At 42.6% G+C, this 17,821-nt stretch overlaps 3 protein-coding genes across 17 annotated transcripts in view; 2 read left to right on the top strand and 1 right to left on the bottom strand.

Annotated features, from left to right (window-relative positions):
* Positions 1–17,821, top strand: part of LOC145519832 (uncharacterized) — a 78,611-nt gene that overhangs the window by 32,708 nt on the left and 28,082 nt on the right. The gene's annotated exons all lie outside the window — the stretch shown is intronic.
* On the top strand, positions 997–10,500 carry KCTD6 (potassium channel tetramerization domain containing 6). 9 transcript variants are annotated; one of them, XM_081524648.1, is made up of 4 exons: positions 997–1,088; positions 7,612–7,681; positions 9,046–9,707; positions 9,756–10,500. In XM_081524648.1, exons 2-4 carry the CDS (start codon positions 7,655–7,657, stop codon positions 9,778–9,780), a joined length of 714 nt encoding a protein of 237 aa, XP_081380774.1. In that variant the 5' UTR covers positions 997–1,088; positions 7,612–7,654; the 3' UTR covers positions 9,781–10,500. The 9 variants fall into 9 exon arrangements, with proteins under 9 accessions (XP_081380774.1, XP_081380779.1, XP_081380777.1 ...); XM_081524653.1 differs by having other exon boundaries at positions 9,046–9,732; positions 9,787–10,500; XM_081524651.1 differs by having other exon boundaries at positions 9,046–9,732; positions 9,775–10,500.
* ACOX2 (acyl-CoA oxidase 2) overlaps positions 13,123–17,821 on the bottom strand; it is a 31,334-nt gene continuing 26,635 nt past the window's right edge. For all 7 annotated transcript variants that reach the window (XM_081524601.1, XM_081524604.1, XM_081524600.1 and 4 more), the window contains exons 14-15: positions 16,765–16,897; positions 13,123–13,467 (exon numbers count right to left, since the gene is read on the bottom strand). In XM_081524601.1, coding sequence (XP_081380727.1) covers positions 13,405–13,467; positions 16,765–16,897 — 196 coding nt within the window. In that variant the 3' untranslated portion in view covers positions 13,123–13,404. The remainder of the gene's footprint in view (positions 13,468–16,764; positions 16,898–17,821) is intronic.

The following is a 17,821-nucleotide window of genomic DNA, read 5'->3' as shown; positions in this document are numbered from 1 at the left end:
AGTAGATGTTTTTCTGGAACTCTCTTGCTTTTTGTGAAAGAGAAATGGCAAAAACTATATACCTGATCTCACCTGGAAAGGGATGGGGATATGGTTAGCCAGAAGTGAGTTCCGTTTGGAAGGAATCTATGTTTGGAAACCAATTAGCTCTGAGACTTTAGGTAACTCCCCACTCTTGCAGCCTTGGCTTCCTTCGTGGTGAAATGAGGACAGTATTGGTGCCAGCTTCCTCTAGGGCTGGCTCCTTCAGTCCTCAGAGCCGTTGCGCTGGTCGTTTTCTCTGCTGCCCTTCTCTGCAGCTGGCTGTCTTTCCCTACTCCGCCCACAAGACTGGAGAGGTGACCTTACCAATCCCACAAGAGTCCTGGGACCACAGTCCCAGAGTCCAGATCTTTTATAGTCACCGTATCTGCAGCAGAGGGCCCCCTCCGCTTATTCTCCATCGAATTCATGTACCTCCCAACATTTTATAATCGTAACATTTTTTTGTTTTTGGTCATTGTTTTGTCTGCCGTTTACTTGGGTCTTTAATGTTTCTCCTTTCACTAGGAAGCCCCTCCTTCTTGGTGACCGCTTTACTCTCCAGGCCTGGCACCTGGTCGGGGTCCCTTAAGTATTCGTAAAATGACAGGAGAAACTAGGCTTGAGTCCTAGCGAAAAGTACCGGGGGCTGGGCAGATCCCCGAGTGCGAGCGGAGGCGGGACGTCGGGCGAATTCTGGGCGGAGCACGTGGGTCTTGGGCCCGAGCTTCGGGGGCGGGATCGGGCGTCGGGGCGGGGCTTAAGGGCCGCCGCGGAGCCAGCCTGAAGGAGCCGCCCAGGCTACGCCTGGTTTGAGTTTCTCCGGCCGCTCGGCCCTTCGGTCACTAGCCCGCGCCGCCGTTAGGGGGCGCCCGCGCCTGTGGCGCCGCGTCTCCGCTGGAAAGGCGCCGCCCGCGCCGGGCGGCAGGAGCCGCAACTCCGGGCGCCGGCTCAGTCGTCCCTTCTGCCGCCGCCGCCGCCGCCGGGCGCGGGCTAGCTCGTCCTCGCGCTCGCGCTCTCCGGCCGCCGGCGTCTCCCGGCCCGGCAGCCACCGCCGCCGCAGCGCAGTGGTAGGGGCGGGCCCACGGCGCGGAGGCCCGGGGCTCGGGAGGGCCGGGCTCTAGCAGAAGACCGCGCGGAGCGGCCCGGCGGTGGGGTTGAGTGGAACCCGGGCGGTGGCGGGGCCGCGCTCAGGGGACCTCGGGGAGTCCAGGCGGCGCGCTCCGGGGCTGGCACGAGCCCGCCGCGGGCTGCCCGCGACCGGAGGCCGGCCTTGGGCGGAGGATCCGGGGCCCGCCCGGCTGGGACGTGAGGGTTCGGCGGACCCGGGCTCAGGGCTCAGGTGCGCGCCCCGTGCCCGGGCCCCAAGTGTCTCCCGTCCCACGCCCGGGCCCGGGTCGGGGTGAGGAACTCTGCCTGTGGGCAGCAGTGAAGCCGGGACGGGAGCACCTCGAGATTTGCTGGAAAATGATTGATTGTGGGTGGTGCTTATTGGCTACAGTTTACCTTATTTTAAAGCCTCCGGCAGGACTTCTGAACCCTGCCTTAGGGGATTTTTCTGCCCCAAAGAGAGATTGACCGCAGCTGAGTTCTTAATGCCCAGATTTGTGTGTGCCGGGGCATTTTTAATGCTGGACGTCAGAGGTGATAAATGGCCGTGGTAATGAGGAGCCCCTGAAGCACCTGCCGGGCTGTCAGTGGTGAAGGCTGTGTCTGAGGGGTGGGACTCGAGAAACGAAGCAGAGATCCTTGTTGGATATTGTGCTGAAGTTATCATGTTTCTGCAACTATACCAGTTCTAGAACAAGTTGGATACTTCCAATTTTAGGGCTTTGTGATAGAAGAGATTTGAGTGCCAAGAGATCCGAGGTAACTTGGTTTGGCTAAGAGCGTTTGGGGTAGCCTAAGCGTGTCTTACCGTTTCCCCTTGGCATGTTCATTTTCTTTGCTGTCACAAACGCCCGAGTATATGAACGATTCCAAGATAGGAAAGAAGCGAGGGGACAGCGTTTAGCACAGGACTGAGCCCAGGACTGAGATGTTTTCGAATAAACAGATGTGTAGCTAGGAAAAGGAAAATCTTTTTTTTTTTTTTTTTTTTTTTACCTGCATGGTAGGTAGGTTGAGACAGCTTGCTCTTTGGTCAGACCATTACTAGTACTTTAGTTTGCCTAACATCATAAATGTTAAGAATTGAGTGGTGAGGACCACCGTAGATGCTGTTTCGAAGGTTCGTGTCATTTAAATTTTAATTTATCACAGTTTAAAGCATTACTATATAAAGAAATTATTGGGTGACTCTCTGAATCACTGAACTTGTCTTGGATTGCGATATTTGGAGTCTATTTAAAATGGAATACAAATATTTATTTGGATTTGGCTTTACCTTGGACATAATCCTGAGTCATGCTTTAGAGGAGTTCCTTCTGTGATGAAGAGTTCAGACGTCTGGTGGTCTCTCTGAAAGCCAGACGCTCCACTTTACCTGTGGTTCTCCCTTGTGGCGCTCCAGGAAAAGGAGGATGGGATGAGGGAGAGTGGAAGCAAATTAAGTGACCTCCTCTTCCATACTTGCTCTGTCTCCATGCCCATGTTCTGAATTACTTGTGTCCACACTCGCAAGTTTCTCAATTAACCACAGAAATTTTATGTATGCTACTGCCACTAGTATTTTCACACTTGCCAGTTTATCCATAAATTTTCGGTTCATGATCTCACTTATTTTTTCTCCAAGAAGCAGCTGGGCAATACAGAGTGATTTACTCTGGGTCTTATAATTAGTAATGAAGCCAAGTTGGCTAATAGATCCTCACCTGTGACCATTTCTCTCTCTCCTGCTCTGGCCTGCCTGTGACCTCAGACCCCAAGCCCCCATCTGTCACCCTGTAGGCCAGTGGTTGCCTCTGTGTTGTGCTTAAGTGGTACTATTACTTTTGGGAATGTGGTATTATTCTGTTTTATCTTACAGAAGTTAAGGTAAGAGGAATGGTATGGTTTTGTGACTATTTGTGGTAGCTCTTCAGTAGGAATAGTCACTTTTCAACCTAGAGCACCTTTTTTGTAGACCACATGGAGAGAGCAGAGAGAAAAAAGGATTAGTTTTTGGATGAAACGATCTGTTTGTGTAGTGGTTATGGTTAAGCATAACCTAACACCATAATCACATTCTCCTCTGTGCCTGGATACTTAAACCAGCCTGTATGTGAAAGTTAACTCAAAAGACTCCCTTAGATGTTGCTGAACTAGTTACTATAAAAAGTATTTCACTTTCAAAAACTCCCACATTTTAAGAACAGAGAAATTCAGCACAAAGGTAATTTTGAAGGTATGTATAGATGGAATTTGTTGAGTTGTCTTCTCTGAATGCCAGCCACAAAGATTTCAGTAGAAAGGTATTTTAAAAGGGCTACCTGGAAACTTAAGGAAGGAAATAGTGATGTTTTTATTATTTATTCAAATTTGGAGGTGTGTATTGGGATGTATAAGTTATTATGTAGGATAGGAGCAGGAGTTTTATCCCAGAGAATTCTTAGTCTGTAGCAGAAATGATAAGCCCAGAATATGTGTGTTAAATTAGTTCATCATAACCACGAAGCCTGTAATTGAGTTCTGCTGTGGTGAGGAAAATGAGTTTCGGGGTTCTTAAGTTATTCTTTAAGTCATTCACTTGTTGAATTGTGTGTTTTTCACATTTGCTAATGTGGAAAATTGTTAACAGTTTTTTTTTTTAAGGCTTTCATAAATTCTTGAGTTTGTGTTTTCCTTAACATAATTATCTGCTAACATTACACTGTCAGAATTTATATATTAGTCATAATTAACCTTTGAAGCTGCATCTGGGTGAATTTTCAGAACTGCTTTCTTTGGGAATGGTCTGCTGGTTGTTACCACGTGTATTTTATTTGCGCCAAAGGTCAGATCTTTTCAGGTGAACTTGATTTTACAGGGTCAGAAGTTTTAGTTTGAATTTTTGTGTTTGGTTGCATTCATTGTTGTTTAAAACAATTTTTTAGTAAGGCAAGTCACTATAAAGGAAAGATGTTTTTCATTGGTACCTTCATGATCTCCGTTCCTGACCATTTTTCTGAAATATTAGGTCTGTGTTCCTCAAATAAGGTAGGCACATTTGGTGCCCATTTCAAGAGCTTCCTTCTGCTGTCTGTCTTGTGGTCCTTCAATTTCTTATTAAGTCCTCCACTGCTGAGTGCCAGAAGGGAGAGAAGATGAAAAGCAAATGAATCATTCCTAATTGTTAGCAGCTCTGGAAAATGACTTAGTAGAAAAGATGGAAGCTATTCTGGAAATTCTTTTGCACTGTGTTTTATTTCATTCATCTGCATTGTCTCTGAGATGGTCCTAACAGGCAAGAGTTCAGAGGTTGATTATCTAGCTATTGGTTGACCAGGAATGTCCTTGCTTTTTTGGTTTGTTTTGTTTGTGCTGTATCTGAGCATCTCTACAGAGGATGTTTAAAAGTAAGGCATAGAGATAAAATGTAAATTAATCATTACTATTTTTCCCGCTCTAGAGCTCTTAAGTGAACATTTTCATTTTGAGGGTACAGTTGAGTAGTTGTTATTGAAAGTGACTGATAGTAACTTCATCTTATTTTGATGTATCTTATACAGAAATGAAGGGAGGCTTTTGGGTACTTTTTTAAGAAACATGGACTTATATAGATTTCCATAATTACTTTCCTGAATTATTAAGCTTTGAGGTTTTATTATATCTTTGTACAGGAATAGAACCTTGCCTTTTGCTGTAGGACAGATTCAGGAGCATCATCTAACTGTGTGTGTGTGATTGCCCAAGAAGCTATCTTGTTGCAGTAAAAGAAGAAGGATTAATAGTGGACAGTCCTTGCATAACAGCTGTGACTTTGATGATACCTGTTTCTTCGTTTGTTTTTTACTTGTCTTTGGTCTCCTTTTTTTCTTTTCTTTGCATCTCCCATGTCTTATTTAACTATTTGGATATTTGCAGAGTGGAGTTATTTAAGATCAAAGATAGCAGACTTGAATCACACTGGACAGTAGGTCCTTGATATTTTGCTTCAAGGGAATTTTACAAACCCATGATAACTGCTCACTTTGACTGAGTTACTGTTACATTTGTAAATAAACCCTTACTAGGTGGATAGGGTTAATAGATGGCTGTGAGGGGGTTTTAAGTTAATCCTTTGGATTTCTCGTTTCTTGGATATTATTCTTTCAACTTCTGTTGGAGGAGGAGGTTTATGGAAAGATTTGGACTAGCAGTCAGAAAACCCAAGCTCCTGTTCAGTTACTTTCTAGCCATGGGCCCTTGAGCAAGTTTCTTAATGTGCCTTTTCTCTGTTACATCTCCGAAAGTGGAAAGTGAAATTCGCTTAGTCGTGTCAGACTCTTTATGACCCCACGGACTATAAGGTCCGTGGAGTTCTCCAGACCAGAACACTGGAGTGGGTAGCCTTTCCCTTCTCCAGGGTATCTTCCCAACCCAGGGATTGAACCCAGGTCTCCCACATTGCAGACGGATTCTTCACCAGCTGAGCCACAAGGGAACCCCAAGAAAACTGGAGTGGGTAGCCTATCCCTTCTCCAAGGGATCTTCCCAGCCCAGAAATTGAACCGGGGTCCCTTGCATCGCAGGCGGATTCTTTACCAGCTGAGCCACCAGGAAAGCATCTCCAAAAGAAGGATAATTATTCACAGTCTGCTTACTGTATCAGGGATGTTGTGGGGGAGCCTTCAGCCCTTTACTTAAATTGTTTATTTATTCTAGAATCCCTTTTCAGGTTGTCTAGACATTTCTGCTGAGTTCCACTGAGACGAGCCCTTCCCCGAAGTCCTCCATTTTCATGTTTGGTGGTGGTCTCGCTCTTGCCCCCTCAGCTCTCTGCCAGTCCATCTTTTATATAGGACCTTTGAATTCTGTACTTGAGTTGTTGCACATGGCCCTTCATAGAGTGAAAGCCTCACCAGGGCAAGGACCATACTTTCCTGTTTCTGTGTATCTGGATTGCACATAGGCCCCCCTGCCCCCTCTACCCTCCAGTGGATGTTGGTCGACTGAATTATTTTTGAGGCTGCCAGTAATGAACCCTTTGGGTTATGGGAAAAGGCCAGAGGTGGGCATCTTAGCAGAACTTTTGGGTGACTGGCCTTTTAAATTGCTCAGTTGTTCCATCTGCTCATCTGTCTGTTGCATCAGTAAGTGAATCAGGTGCGCGTAATACAAATTTGATAAAGCCTGGTTCTTGGTTCTGTTACTTCAAATTCTGTTGTTGAAGTCAGTCAGAGGAATGAAAGGTTGTCATAACAGCCCTAAATTTGACATTTGTTCCATTTCTCACCCTGTGGCATGTGGAGCCCTACCTATACCCAGCTGCTGAGTGTGGAGAATAAAAACTGACCCCACAGTTGTCTGGTTTACATTTTAGCCTGTTTGCTTTGAAGAATTTGCAAGGGAGAGAAATGGATGCTTGAGGCTCTGATTTCAGCCCCTGCTGTGCTACGCAAATGCTCTCTACAGGCCTGAGTGACCTTTTGAGAAAGAGCCTTTGTGATCTTCCGCAGCCAGGGCCTGTTCTGGGAATTAGTGTGCCAGATTCCTCTAAAAGTGGGAAAAGTGAGTCTGTTAAAAAAACAAGACCAAACAAACAAACAAACAGTGCTTTTCCTGGTTAAATACCCTTAAGTCCATGTTTCTTACTGTCTCTTGCCAAAGCTTTTGAAATTTGCCCTGGAGTTTGCGTTGCTGGGTGGTTTGGGGATTTATGTGTATGAAGGAGAACTGACTGAAGCAGTTCAGTAGCTGGGAAACTGTTTAAGTGCTTTTGAATTGTAGATAAAAATAAAATAAACATGGCGTCATTAATATCTGGGTGTTTATCAATGTCTTCAGGCTGTCCCTTCCTAAGTACCAGCCTAGTGACTCTCATGATAGATTGGTAAGGTTCTTTTTTGCCCCAAATTGTGCTCTAATGGTTTGGCATTGAACTTGTTTTGTAGTTGTTTTGATTATTGTAGAAAATGAAATGTGTCGTTATTAAAAGTGTAATTAGGTTTTCTGTGTTACAGCAGAGTTACGTTTCTGGTGTATTTCTCTTGGAAGGAGATGCTAGTGTCTTGGGAGGTTTATGGTTTTTAATGCTTTTACTAAGATGTTTAGTCTATGTAGCTGAAATGCTTATGAAAAGGTTTACTGTTTCCCTCTGTTAACCTTTTTGATAAGGATCGTCATAGTTTTGTACCAGATAAGGTTGTAGGGTTAATCATAATGTTCTCCTGCAGGAATTCTAAAAATTGAATTTTCAGAGAAGATAGGTAGAATTTGAATAACTGGTTTACTCCCTAGACTCTCTACCTTCCTCTCAAAGTATAGGATAACTCTTTGCTCTGTAAACATTGGCCAGTCTCTTAGGTACCCATTGTGGTAAGGTTGTCAGGGGACCCCTAGAAGACCTTTGGGAAATCAATTCTCCCCTGAATCTTTGCCTTAGAGCAGAGATGGGTGTTTCTCTGGTGTTTGGCCTGCTGTTGGGTGGAAAGCCTTTCTTCCGTTTTCGTGGTGATACGCACTGTCACATGTCTTTTTCTCTTCCCCAAGTTTCCCTGGAACCTGGGCTCCCCGAGACGCAGCACTGGAGCAGATGGATAATGGAGACTGGGGCTATATGGTGAGAGGCTTTTGATGAGGTTTTGAAGGCTGGCAAATTATTTCTGTGTGTCTTTCCCGCTTCATATGTATTCTCCGGCGTAATGCAGCTCAGTCAGAATGGAACTTACACGAATGGCACAACCCTTCCCTCCCCCCAAATGGTTTCTGTGTATTTTGGGGTGTTTTAACTTTGGTGTTTTTAAGTAAGCGAGCTCAGCGTGGTCTCTCCATGTAACTTTTAATAATCACTGTTTTTTTGGTCTTAAGAGTATGTTTCTCTTAAGATGCTTCCTTCATAGAGTAATGACTGTGAAGCGAATGTGCCGTAGCTGACGGCAGAAGGACATTCCCTTGTGGTTGGGGAGGTTGGTGGGTGAGAAGGTGCCGCTTTGCCCACTAGCACTTTTTTTTTTGCACGTGCATGCGTCTTCCAATTTTTTTTTTTCCCCTTTGGTAAGAAATGTTTTATTTGCGTATTACCTGGCTTTACTTGTCTTGCTTTATTTCTTAAGTATGATTTTAAAAGCCAAAGGTATATATTATTTAGAGAAGCTTGCTCTTCGAAATTAAAGGTCAGATTGTGACATTAATGTTACAAAAGTGATGATAGTATCAGATTATGAAATTTGAAAGCTGCTATTCGCCTTTGGGGATGTGAGAACCCACTCCATTATTCTTGCTTTGAAAACCCAGTGGACAGGAGCCTGGCGGGCTATAGTCAATGGGGTTGCAAGGAGTTGGACATGACTTAGAGACTGAACAACAACAAAAAATATGAGATTGTTTTGACCAAACTGTGTATTTTAACTTAGTATTTGGCACTGTTTCTTCCATGAAAAGTTTAGATTAAGTCCACACAAATTTTTATTTTTAAAATTTCATCATTTCCCTCCTTATGTTGAAGGGGGAAAGACAGAAATACTGAAAGCAGGTATCTTTATGTTATTCAATCATTTGTTTTCTATTTTATGTTAAATTGAGTTAAGAAACATAGAAGTCTTTTTTTTTTTTTAATTGGGAAACAAATGAGTATATTTTAAGTTTCTCTTCCTCTTCCCATAATGTACTCGGACCTGAAAACCTCTAGACTCTGGGCCTGAAATTAAATGGCTTAGGAAGTCATGCCCTCCTGTCTCAGTGTAAGGCTCTGAAGCAGTGGACATATCTCTTTTTTCTGTTGAAAGTGAATGTTAGATCCTTCATCTGGGTGGGTTTCTCACTGAAACTAAAGCTGTTTTGCATCGCATCAGTGGCTTGCTGGATGTGCTGTAGCCTGAATCTTTCGCTTTGCTTGTTGCCACTAATTTTCTTAATTTGTCAAAGTTAGGATTTAAGAAAAAAAAATTTTTTTCAGATGACTGATCATGTTTTAAACAATTTCAGATGACTGACCCAGTCACGTTAAATGTAGGTGGACACTTGTATACGACGTCTCTCACCACATTGACGCGTTACCCAGATTCCATGCTTGGAGCCATGTTTGGGGGGGACTTCCCCACAGCTCGAGACCCTCAAGGCAATTACTTCATTGATCGAGATGGACCTCTTTTCCGATACGTCCTCAACTTCTTAAGAACTTCAGAGCTGACCTTACCCCTGGATTTTAAGGAATTTGATCTGCTTCGGAAAGAAGCAGACTTTTATCAGATTGAGCCCTTGATTCAGTGTCTCAATGACCCCAAGCCTTTGTATCCCGTGGATACTTTTGAAGAAGTCGTGGAGTTATCTAGTACCCGGAAGCTTTCTAAGTACTCCAATCCAGTAGCTGTCATCATAACCCAGTTAACCATTACCACCAAGGTCCATTCCTTACTGGAAGGCATATCAAACTATTTTACGAAGTGGAATAAGCACATGATGGACACCAGAGATTGCCAGGTGTCCTTCACTTTTGGACCCTGTGATTATCACCAGGAAGTCTCTCTCCGAGTCCACCTGATGGAGTACATTACAAAGCAGGGCTTCACGATCCGCAACACCCGAGTGCATCACATGAGTGAGCGGGCCAATGAGAACACGGTGGAGCACAACTGGACCTTCTGCAGGCTGGCCCGCAAGACGGACGACTGAGTGCGGCCCCGGGCCCTCTGCAGGCTGGCCCGCCAGACGGAGGACTGACTGCAGCCCCGGGCGAGGCTCCTGGGAGCGGACTTTCCAGGAGACCCAGGAGGCCGACCTTTTTTTTTTAATCACAGTGTGAGTTTTTTTTAGTATTTGTATTTATTTGAAGGCATTGGGGACCAGAAGGCAGTTTCGTGCTTTGGCAGAGACTCCTCCCTGTTTCGTTCCCTTCACCCCAAGTGTGCATGTGCCTGTTCCGAGCCTCCGGATACCTTTTTTTTTTAATACAAAGAAGTCTGAAAATCATTGTGGTCTATAATGTACCCTTAACAAAGCTTTTTTTTTTTGCAGTGCTAAAATGATTTCTGATTAAATAGTCCCTAAATCAACTAGAAGGCTAAAAATGCAGGAGTGAAAGAGTAAACAGTACTCATGATGCCTTGGGGAAAAATCAGAACATCATGTAGGGTGACCTAATTTTCAGACCAATAAGCAGTATTGTAATATTAAAGGAAAACTATTCCAATCATGTAGAAGTACTTGTTAAGTACTGCTTTTTACAGTTATGACAACTGTTTCTTTCTATGCATATAAATCAAGCAACCAAATATCTGTAGCCATGGAGATGTCTGACTAGAAATATTTATATTGGATTCTGAATACAAAACGTCCCTGTGGTAGAAATCTTAACTTCTTATGCCTGGTGCAGTATAATTGTCAAGTGGTACTGTCTACCAGAAAAAAGAAAAAAAAACAATAAAAATTGAAATATGAAAATTAGGTGTGTATTGGTTGATTATTGTTAAGGGGGGAAATCTTATTCCTTGTCTAAAACATGCATTGGTTTATGTCCTAATAAATACTGCCTATTTAGCACTTCTGTATTTGATTCAGGAGGACCCAGTGGGAACTTCACAGTGCCATTTATAGAATTCTGCTCTGCTGTTGAATCAGGGAATTGATGGAATTACTAGTTTTGTCTAAACCAGTGCATAGTTGGACAGTGAACGTACAGCTTGACAATCTTTTTTTAACAGGACTTATTTTGAAGATTATAGATTTTTCTTCAGTAAGCCACCAGTTGTCATTGCTCTATGACCCTTATTCTAGCTTTGTATTGAGCACGGGGACAAACCGACTCAAGCCATTTTATTCTCATGTATTAATGGTGATCCATGAATGCAATGTATTATTAAGATTAAATTTCTGAGGAGAAGGAAACTGGAGTGAATGAAGGATCTAGAACAGTTGGAGATGCGGTGTACTTTTATTTATTTCACTGTAGTCGTATTTTGCATAGTTCATTTGATTCTATTTCTTGGAAGTTGCTCACTGGAAGGAGTATGTTAACTATAGTGAAACTTCTTAGTTTACTAGAACACTTTTAAAAGAAAGTTCAGAAATTTTCCTGTTGCCTAAGGGAGGAGTAGGGTTCTGAGGCTGTGCACCCCAGGCTCCCTTTCCTCCTCTGAGAAGATTCTGAAATTCTATTCTTTCAAAGGAGGATGAGAACACTGACTTACATCCATGTTTGCCCTCGTCGCTCTGAAAATTTAAGGTTTGACAAATGACCAATATCTAGAAACCTGTAATTACCCCCATTTTCACCATTTTCAGACTAAAATCCCCTCAACATTAACTATTGGTAGGTGGCTGTGGTTTCAGTAAATGTACTAAGTATGAGGTTATCATTTTAGAAAATTGTCTCCTACTTCAAACTGATTAGTGGTTACCTGAAAAAGAAACAACAAGAAAAGGAACAGCCTTGCCAGTCAACGTGTAGTTGAGTTAACGGAGGTGAATGAAAGATAAAATTAATTTGGACTGAAAACTGGTATGGAAGTGTGACTATTAGTTGTTCCAAGGTTTTAAGAGTTAAACGTTTATGAGGTCTCTTCCTTGTCCAGATTACTGGAGATAAGTTTGCTTTTGGTAGATTTTCTAAGATTTATGTTAATAACGATTAAATGATAATTTATATGAGTATATTAGGAAAAGTAGCCTGCTGAGGTTTTTTGCAATTTGTTTGATAATATTTAATTTTGAGTGCTTTTTTTTTTTAACTTGGGCAGTTGAAAATGATGTGAAAAATGTAGCGTGGTTATATTTGGATAATTTGAGACAGTTACGTCTTTTATGAAATTTTAAGTGATTTTTACTGTAGAAGAGTTGATTTTTAAACATTTATGTTGTATTCCTAGGGCTCTATGGTTTTTCTTTTCAGTATTTAAATTGAAGTATAGTTGACATACAATACTGTGTTGATTTCAGGTGTACAACATACTGATTGGACATTTATATTCATTATGAATTGATCACCATGATAAATCTGGTGACCATGTGTCACCATACAGAGTTTCCACTGTGTTACTGACCATACTCCCTATGGTATACATTACATCCTGTGACTGATATTATAACTGAAAGTTTGCACCTTTTCATCTTTCACCTATTTCCTAGCTCCCCAGCAACCACTGCTGTATCTATGAGTCTGTTTCGGTTTTGTTTGCTCACTTGTGTTTTTGTAGATTCCACATAGAATTGAAATTATATGGCCTTTGTCTTCCGTCTGATTTATTTTACTTGGCCTAGTACCCTCGAGGTCCATTCATGCTCTTGTAGATGGTACAGTCTCATTCTTTTTTATGGCTGAGTAATATCCCTGTTTATACACACCACAATTTCTTTATCCATTCATGTGTTGTTGGACACTTAGATTGTTTCCATATCTTAACTGTTGTAAGTAATGCTGCAGTGAATGTAGGGGTACACATGTGTCTGTTCAAATTAGTATTTTTGTTTTCTTTGGACACATACCCAGAAGTGGAATTGCTGGATTGCATCATAGCTCTGTTTTTCACTCTTGGGGAACCTCCATGCTGTTTTCCATAGTGGCTGCACCAGTTTACACTCCCTGCCAGCAGTGCACAAGTGTCTTCCTTTCTCCATATCCTTGCCAGTACTTGTACTTGTTATTTATTACCTTTAAAAAAAATTTTTTTTTAATTTATTTTTAAAGTATTTATTTATTTGGCTGTGCCAGGTCTTACTTGTGGCGTGTGGGATCTAGTTCCCTGACCAGGGATCGAACCCTGCCCCCTTGCACTCGGAGCACAGAGTCTTAGCCACTGACCGTGAGGGAAGTCCCTGTTTCCTATCTTTTTAGTGACAGCCATTCTGATTGGTGTGAGGTGATCGACATTTTGTTTAGACTATACCAAGTATATACACTTTTAGAAGAGGATTGTTTATGCATGTGTGTGTGTGTGTGTGTGTGTTTTAAGCCCTGGGATGAATAAATGTGTACTGTAACAACACAAGTGATAACTGATAGATCTGTTGGCTTTAGCTAGATCTAAAGCAAAACCCTGGGATTTCACAAAATAGATGATACAAATGGATAGTGCTTTTTTTTTTTAATTGTGGGAAACTTCAAACATTCGGAAGTAGAGAGAATAGTGTAAACACCCACGTACCCATTGAACAGCTTCAACAATGATTCACTCCCCCTTTTTCTTCCCCTGGAGTATTTTGGAATAAATCAGATATTTCATGCCCTTCAGACTGTGTCTCTGAAGGATAATGATTCTTTTAAACAATACATACAGTGTAGTTGTAGATTTTAGTGACACCTCCACCGTAGCATGACTGGCACATGCCTCTCCAGTGCTGCTGACTATCTCAGAGCCTGGCTCTCCGGCCTTGTAATAGTGGTCTGATATATTTCTCATAGGCAGGGTTCCCCTGTGAGTAGAAAGAAGTGCGTTATTCAGACAGACTCTTTCTGCCAGGATTAATGATTTTCACTTTCAGATTAAGTTTGTAGTTTCAAAACAGTAACGTTACATAAGATTCTTAATTTTTAAATTTATTTTTAAAATCCATTTTGTGGTGAACATATGGGGAAACATTTTTTTCCAAAGGGCATCCTTCCTTTTCTCATGCAGATTTCAAATTGTGGATGCAGGTGGCCAATTAAAAAAACACAGCTTATCATTTGCTTTGGGGATTTAATACAAATAAAAGGCTTAACTCTTTGAAATTGAGCACGTTAACCACAAAGCAAGAAACCAGAATGTGGAATGAAATAAGCAGTGTTCTGTGTCAGAATTGGGTGTTCTTAATATACCTCATTCTCTCTTTTGAAAAATATTTATTATTTTTTGGCCACATCACACAGCACGTGGGATCATAGTTCCCTGACCAGGGATCGAACCTGTGATCCCTGCGTTGGGAGTGTGGAGTAGTCTTAACCACTGGACCACAGGGGAGTCCCTACCTTATTCTCTAATGTGATGTCTTGATTTCACTGCTCTATCCTCACCTTTTATAATATTGTTTCCCCTTTTTGCCTGTCTGAGCTGAAACTCTAAGCTCCCTGATGACAGGAGTTCTGCACTGTGTCCTCAGCACCAAGCATAGTTTCTGGTATACATTATATGCTCAATAACTATTTGTTAAATGATTAAATGAGCGAATGAATCAGTAGGTGTGTTGAATATCTGGCAGCCATTTTAACAAATTCCTACAGTAGAATAATTGGGGGGCGATAGGATTCTTGTTTAGAAGTTATCCGCGATGGTGCCTCTACTGCTTGTATCTATAGGGAATCACTTGGAGGAATTCTAGTGGGGAAGGGGAACAGCCTTTTGCAGTTCATTACAAAGAAACTGGCTTGAGATAGCATCCAAATCAGGGGGAAAGACAGAAAGGAGACACCGTGGAGAGAGTAAACCATGGGAGTGCATCCTGCTGTCTGGGTTAGAGCTCAACACTTAACCTCCCCCAGACAGAAGAGATACTTACAATTCTAAGACATTTAACTCAGCATAGCATTTTCCTTTTGGTAGAAATGTCGGTGAAATAAATTCCCGTTTGTACTTTTGTGTCTCACAAAGCATATTTCAGAGTAGCTTTTGTTTTAATTGATTTGAAATACCTGTACTGTTCCTTTTTCTGCTAGCACAAAAGAGGGGGAAAAATGTCTCTTTCTGCAGTTTCAAAATTATTTACAACAGATTAGAAAATAACTCTTTAAAAGTGCTATATTGGTAGTCCGTAGAGGAGCCGGGAATGGAAAATGAGGGGGCTGAATATCGGTAGTCAAACAAGTGTCATTTCAACTAGCTGGAAACAGTTCAAGGTCAGGTGTGAACTCACATTCCTAAAATCAGCGTGCATGCAAGAGCCACGTTGCTCTCCCTTTCACCTTTTTAGCAAGGTGCGGTACACTAGGATGGTGAGAGTTGGTGTTATTGTGTGTGCAGCCGAGTCCTCATCCCACTATGTAGGTCGCAGAACCATGTTCATTTACTCCGTGAATGCAAAGTATCTACTCTGTGGTAGACCCTGGAGTTAGGATGATGAAGATTCCATCCTTGTTCACAGTCCAGTGGCAGGAGATAGGGGAGGGTGCCTGGGATGTTGAGCATCCACATGTCACCTACCCAGCCTGCTGATGCCCTGGGTCAGTTACATCCCGCATTTAGACAAGCCTGCCCTCATACAGTGTCCAGATTAAATTCTTTCAAGAAAAGTAGACACAAGTAAAAGACAAGAGAGCCCCCTATGTTCTTTGGTGAAGATGAGGAACAGGAGAACTGGCATGCTTCCTTGCGTTGCTGCTAAAGCAGGTTTGAACTGGATATGGCAGCGTTCCCTGACAGGTGTTAAGGCAGGGGAGATTTTTCTCTCAAGCATCAAAGGGCATGTGTGTCTCTTTAGACCACAGGGGCTAATCTAGAGGGATGGGATTGCTATAGTTCTTTGCCAGGGTTTAAATGTTAGAGAGTAGAGATCTGATCATTAGAAAAAGTAACATAATGTAAGTAGCTTGACTGTGCTAACCAGTAAATGTACAGTCTTTAGGTAAGTTCTTGATATTTCCTTGCTGAGTTAAAAGGGCGCCTTCCTGGAGACCAGAAGGACTGAAACGGATTGGCCTTCTATCTGATAAGCGTCTTGGGGGTAACTGGTTGTGGTGCAACTTAAGATAACCATGTTAAATTAAGCTGTGAGGTATGACAGGATGCAGAATGTTAAGAGCAAGTCTAACACCATGCTAAGTGTGAATGGAAGCCTGAGAGGTGCCAATTTGATGAAGTGTTAAGACACTTTTTCTGAAATTTGACAGAAGAGGTAAAAAAGTAAGCTTCATCATCTGAATAACACATTTGCAGTATAGAATTCAAAATAGCCTGTTGTGTAGCTATAGAGAGCCTTTTGTTTTGATCATCTGTGTCAAGTCAGCTCTTAAATGTTGGTTCCCCAAATTCTAAATGCAGATCCATTTCTCTCCAGTTAATATACCCATTGATATTTGTAACGTTTCCCTTGAGGCTCACAGCAGAGAGTCTGGGACCCTGGCCCTAGGCTGTTAGGATTTTATGAGTCCTCCCCCTTCTTCCGTTAATGAGTTCTGGTGGTCTCTCCTAGGACAGATGGGGATCTTTTCACCATCACCCTTGTAATTGTCATTCACTTGGCTTTCCTGGGATACTGATGCAGTGCCGCAGCCCCCTCTGTCCCTGGGATGTTGTTCCTTAAAGAGGAAGGTGGCATCTCTAGCAGGCAGTGAGGTCTGAGAGACACCCCCCCCCCCCAGGCTTCCTCTTCCTCTCAACACCTGCTGTATCAACACTAAACTGAGAGTTAAAAGGCTGAAAATAAGGCAGTTAAATCAGTGCAGTCGTTTGTCTTCTTATTTCTGTTGCTTAAAAGCCAGCCTGCCTCTCTGTGCGTACCCTTGGGTATGTCAAGCCGTGATTTGGAGCTTGGTCCTTCCTCCTAATTCCCTTCACCAAATTCTGAGCAGTGAATTTTGCTGATTACAGTTCAGACTCAGAGACCCTGCCAGGCCACATCCCTGCTCCTGTTTTTTTTTTTTTTTTTTTTTGTAATCTTAAAATATTGTAAATAGACATACTATGCCAACCAGTTTCTAACCTAATGGACATCGATTGACATGGGAGGACATGGAGGTATCGTCACTGCTTGTTCCCTGGTCTCTTAGGTAATTCATGAAGGGTTCTAGTCAGCTACCTCAGTATTGGTGGGTGACTTCTGAGCCCACTGGAACAGACGTTCATAGGCATGTCCGTCATAACAGCCAAGCGCTGAATTTAAACTCTGATCCGTGAAGTCAAAAGCATCAGTTAACAAGATAGCATCCTTCCTGAGAGGAAAAAAGAAAGAGAGTTTGTGAGTATATTAGATTGCTCGATTCATCTGGAATGGTGAATGCTGCTGCTAAGTCGCTTCAGTCGTGTCCGACTCTGTGCGACCCCATAGACGGCAGCCCACCAGGCTCCCCGTCCCTGGGATTCCCCAGGCAAGAGTACTGGAGTGGGCTGCCGTAACAACATCTAATTAGAAGTTGCATCATTATCCACTTTCTGAACAGCTCAGTTTTAATTTTTTTGGAAGTTTTAATTTTTGATCAGTTATATAGGCACAGTAGAAAGAGTCAAATAGTTTTTCAAGACTTGTTATTTAAAAATCAGCATATCCCTGCCTCTCACCTGCTTTTCTTCCCCTCAACCCCTAGAGGCAGTCGGTTTTACTCTCCTAGCTGCTGTTTTGGGAGCTGACCTGAATGCCTCTCAGGGTCTTGTTTGTATTACTGCTTCCTATTCAGTGTTGCTAGATATCATCTATTGACTGTTACAGAAGAGAACGGGTTTATTTTAGCCCACTTTCACCACCATGCCTTCCCCGTCCCCAACCTCTGTCTCCTCTCCTTGGTCTTCCTGCCTCCTAGTATAGTTAGTTTTGGCCAGACTGATATTCAGTGCTTACCTTGTTATGACTGTGTATTCTATATATTATTATGACTTTAGATGTATTCTGTTCACAGCTTGGCCATGTTCCCACCACCTCTCTCCTGATACAGTGATCACTTTTCTGGCACTTCTGTCATAATTCTTAGTGATTTCAGTGTCTGTGTGGAAGTTCCTGTAGAGCTTGATGTCTCAGTTCCTTGACTCTCCTCCACTGATCTTCTACAGCCTCCCTCTGTCTGCCAGGGTCACACACTGGGACTTGTCATCCATGTCTTTATTTCACCATAAGCCCAGCCATTTTCTTTTTCACTGTTTCT

Source organism: Giraffa tippelskirchi, chromosome 9, assembly GCF_054371585.1.
Source record: "Giraffa tippelskirchi isolate mGirTip1 chromosome 9, T2T-mGirTip1v1.2.pri, whole genome shotgun sequence".
Classification (NCBI taxonomy): Eukaryota; Metazoa; Chordata; class Mammalia; order Artiodactyla; family Giraffidae; genus Giraffa; species Giraffa tippelskirchi.
Note: the sequence above shows the minus strand (reverse complement) of the source record. Positions and strands in the feature narration are given on the sequence as shown.